This window comes from Pomacea canaliculata, linkage group LG1 (genome assembly GCF_003073045.1).
Source record: "Pomacea canaliculata isolate SZHN2017 linkage group LG1, ASM307304v1, whole genome shotgun sequence".
In the NCBI taxonomy this organism is placed as follows: Eukaryota; Metazoa; Mollusca; class Gastropoda; order Architaenioglossa; family Ampullariidae; genus Pomacea; species Pomacea canaliculata.
Window position 1 is genome coordinate 5,259,120 of NC_037590.1, and position 3,822 is coordinate 5,262,941.

The 3,822-nt window shown below is 43.5% G+C and overlaps 1 protein-coding gene across 1 annotated transcript; it reads left to right on the forward strand.

Moving 5' to 3' along the window:
• Nucleotides 1-373: 373 nt before the first annotated feature.
• Nucleotides 374-2,313, forward strand: LOC112577405. Its single transcript, XM_025260473.1, has 2 exons — nucleotides 374-1,026; nucleotides 1,503-2,313. The coding sequence occupies exons 1-2, from the start codon at nucleotides 374-376 to the stop codon at nucleotides 2,026-2,028; spliced, it is 1,179 nt and encodes a 392-aa protein (XP_025116258.1). The 3' UTR covers nucleotides 2,029-2,313.
• Nucleotides 2,314-3,822: the final 1,509 nt, after the last annotated feature.

Genomic DNA, 3,822 nt, shown 5'->3' on the forward strand with positions numbered 1-3,822 from the left:
GTTTATGTCCCAAGAATTTTCAAGTGTGTGTTTTAGTACACTCAAATCATTTTGAAGTTGAGCTATTTTTTGTTCATTTCGGCACTGACTTTCGTCCAGCTTCCTTGATAGTTTTCAAAGTTTTTACCTTGAATCTTGAGCTGTTCTTCCATTCTTTTCTCTATTCTTTCCATGAATCCTTTGATGATAGGTTCATCCATCGGGCCCGGGTATAGTTCCACATCGCCGCAACTCTTTAACAGCGATGTGAAGTAGAGTAGAATAAGAGAGAGTGAGAGAGAAAGAGAGAGTTTGTGTGTTTATCGGAATATATGTTTTACTGATTAAAGGCTATGTTCAAACACCCAACTGGAACGGGTCAATTCCTACAAGCATGGACAGCTGGACAAAGATTCTTATCCCCAATCACCATCAGGTAATGGTTAGTTTTCCAAAAAAAGATATGACTGAAACATATCAATGCGAAAAAGAGAAACTCTCTCTGTACAGTGAACAACCTCTAGATACACATTTGATCTTAGCGACATGTGACAGCAGACAGCCACCTGTTTCTCTCTACAATGTCAGCAAGCTGCACATTCACTTTAGGTCTGTGACATTGTCTCCAGAGACAGGATTTCGACTTGTTTTCTCTTTTAACGCCCTCTCCGCTCTTCCCCAACACCTGAGGGACGGCAGGTGGAACTGCTCTGTGCCGCACTGGCCCGACTTCCGCCTGCACTTCCGGTGTGACCTGGTGTCCGACTGCGTGGGCAACGAGGACGAAGTGGACTGTCCTTACACCAGTCACGTGTGTGGTCCAGGCTTTCTGTCAGCTAATGGCACATGTCTGCAGTTTGTGAAGACAGTCAAGGAAGTGTCCTGGGAGACAGCTAAGAAAACTTGCGAGTCTCGAGGTCTGCTGCTGATGACAGCGAACACACCGGCAGAAGAGGAGGCAACTCGAGATCTTCTGCTGCAGTATTTTCCAAAGTCCGAATATTTGGCTTATGGGCTACAGCCGTCTTCCTCGCTATTGCCACGCATGTAAGCTACTGTAGCTTTAACATTTCTCTTTCCATCTGTTACTAAAATAATCCCTGGTATCTACTGTTTAACTAAACTCTGTGTCCCGAAGGTTTATCTTGATGAAGTGATTATTCAGAAAACGATACTCGTCCTTGAAGACCATCAAATTGATCTTACTTTCTAGAAGGAAAACTCGCAATTCTTGCTGAAATATCTCACACAAAAACCAGTAACAACTTTAAACCATTCTTTTTATTTAATTACTTTTCTTATTTACTGATTACACAGTCTTCTCTTTTGTTTCTTTAATAAGAATTATTATAGCTCAGAGTTGCATAAAGTACTCATCCCATTATCAAAACTAAAAGACAATAATTTTTAAAAAAAATAGATTTTGATACTTGGTTTAGTTTTAATGGCGTAAAAAGAAACTACACGATCAGACTGGAAGACACATTTAATCACATTATTCTAGCTCTTTCCTCTCTTGTTAGGTACAGACATGTGTTGAAAGGAGTGGATGGAATAGCAAATTATCTGCAACCAGTGGATGTTATGTTAGGATACAATGAGTGCCTGGGAGTCCACATTCACTCAGACCATCACTTAAGACCAGCTATCGCAAGCTGCAGGTCCAACTTCTGGTCATGGTTCGCCTGCAAGTATCCTGTTAGTCGCCATGACACTCTACCACAGATGCCGGTGTCACTCACAGCCAGCTGGTCAGTGGACGTCTCTCAGTGTCCGTCACTCCACTACACACACACTTTCTTCGCTTGTGACGTCAAGAGTGAGTGCTGGGCGGACAAGTACGACAACTCTAAGACATGTAGTACTCCTCTGACGTCACGTCCTCCTTCGTTCTCGTGCATCAACGAGATTCAACGTGTGCCCTACTCCCTTGTGTGCGATCATCGTTCTGACTGCTCCGATGACAGTGACGAGAAGTTCTGCATCTTTTCTTCATGTCCTTTGAGCAAGAACGATTTTGTGTGTGACAACAAACAGGTAAACAGTTGAGCGTGGGGATGACGGTTGCCTTTTTTCTCAACTAGTAGTATGGTATGTCGGGACAAATTTATTTAAACGTTATTCACATGGTCTGTGCGGGATCCTTTTTTCGAATCGGTATTAGCTTCATTTGCTAATATTTTATGCTGACTTACTCTCATTTATGACACTGTTATCGTCTTCTGATGACCACTTTGATTGACACTTGCTTTGTTCTTTACAGTGCATTCCAAATCATTTTCAATGCGATGGTTTCTTGCATTGCCTAGATGGCTCAGACGAAACAAGATGCTGGCAAACGTTTTATTTACCTCCATCCAAAGAAAGTTTTCCTCCACCTGCTATCATAGACATGGACTCGGATGGTTTCCTGAGACCAGTGAAGCCATTAACGACGACACACCAACCTCTGTGTAATGAAACCCATTTCCAGTGTCCAGGAGTTGACTATTATTGTCTGCCCGTCTATGTTCGCTGTAATGGTGTCTTTGACTGTCCAGGTAAACAGGACGAGACGGCGTGTGACACCTACACCTGTCCAGGCTACTACCGCTGCCGCTCGTCCCACGTCTGCCTCCATCCTGATCACGTGTGTGACGGTTGGCCACAGTGTCCTGAGGGAGACGACGAGCTGATGTGTGACCTTTCTTGTCCTGACACGTGTGTGTGTCACGGACTGGCCTTCACCTGCATTAAGAGGTTTGCAGTTTCCAGTTACTTACAACTGCGGTTTCTTGACGCAAGTGGCTCGGGGATGACCCCCAGCGATGTTGTCAACAACACCATGATCGTTTATCTCAGCTTTAACAACTGTAACATCAGTGTTCTCGACCAAATGAACTTGGCTAACCTTCAGATCCTTGACCTAAGTAACAATTATATTACCTCATTCAGTTCTAATATTATTGTGAACCTACATAAACTGAGGACATTAAGTCTTGCAGGTAATCCTCTTGCATCTTTATACCCAACTGACAGACATCGTCATTCTGTATTAATGCAGGTAATAGACCTTGATGTTTCCAGAGTTCAGTTTCCAATACTGGATGTTATAATTTCTGAAACATTTCCTAATCTACAAAAACTTAATCTGTCGAGCTGCGGCGTTGAAACCATTGCTGGCGAGGTGTTCACAAACCTGACTGAACTACGAAGTCTAGATTTAAAGGGGTCTGCTGTCAACTACTTCCCACCACAAACATTCACCTCCTTAAGTAAGTTAGAGACCCTCTATGCCGACAACTACAAGGTCTGTTGTCCAGCCTCCCTTCCCGAACAGTTTATTGTGCAAAAGTGTGAAGCGCCATCTGACGAGGTCTCGTCCTGTGATGCTCTCCTGCGCTCAGACACATACCGTGTCTTCCTCTCGTTATTCGCGGCTTTAGCTCTGATGGGCAACGCGGGAAGTTTTATTTACCGCGTGTTTATCAGTAAGAAAGCAAGCAACCTTGGTTTTGATGTCTTTGTCACTAATTTAAGTATAGCTGACTTTGTGATGGGTGTGTACCTGGCCATCATAGGAATAGCTGACCGTGTGTACCTGGGAAACTACTTGTGGAACGACTTAATATGGAGAAATAGTTGTGTGTGTAAGCTGGCCGGCTTTCTCTGTCTACTGTCTAGTGAAGTGTCAGCTTTTATTATCCTTCTCGTCACACTAGACCGATTACTTGTCATCGCGTTTCCATTTAGTATCCTTCACTTTTGTAAACAATCTGCGTGGATTGCTTCAGGTATAGTATGGAGTGTCGGTGTTCTCATTGCAGTGATTCCTTTACTGCCATCAACATCTGATTGGAATTT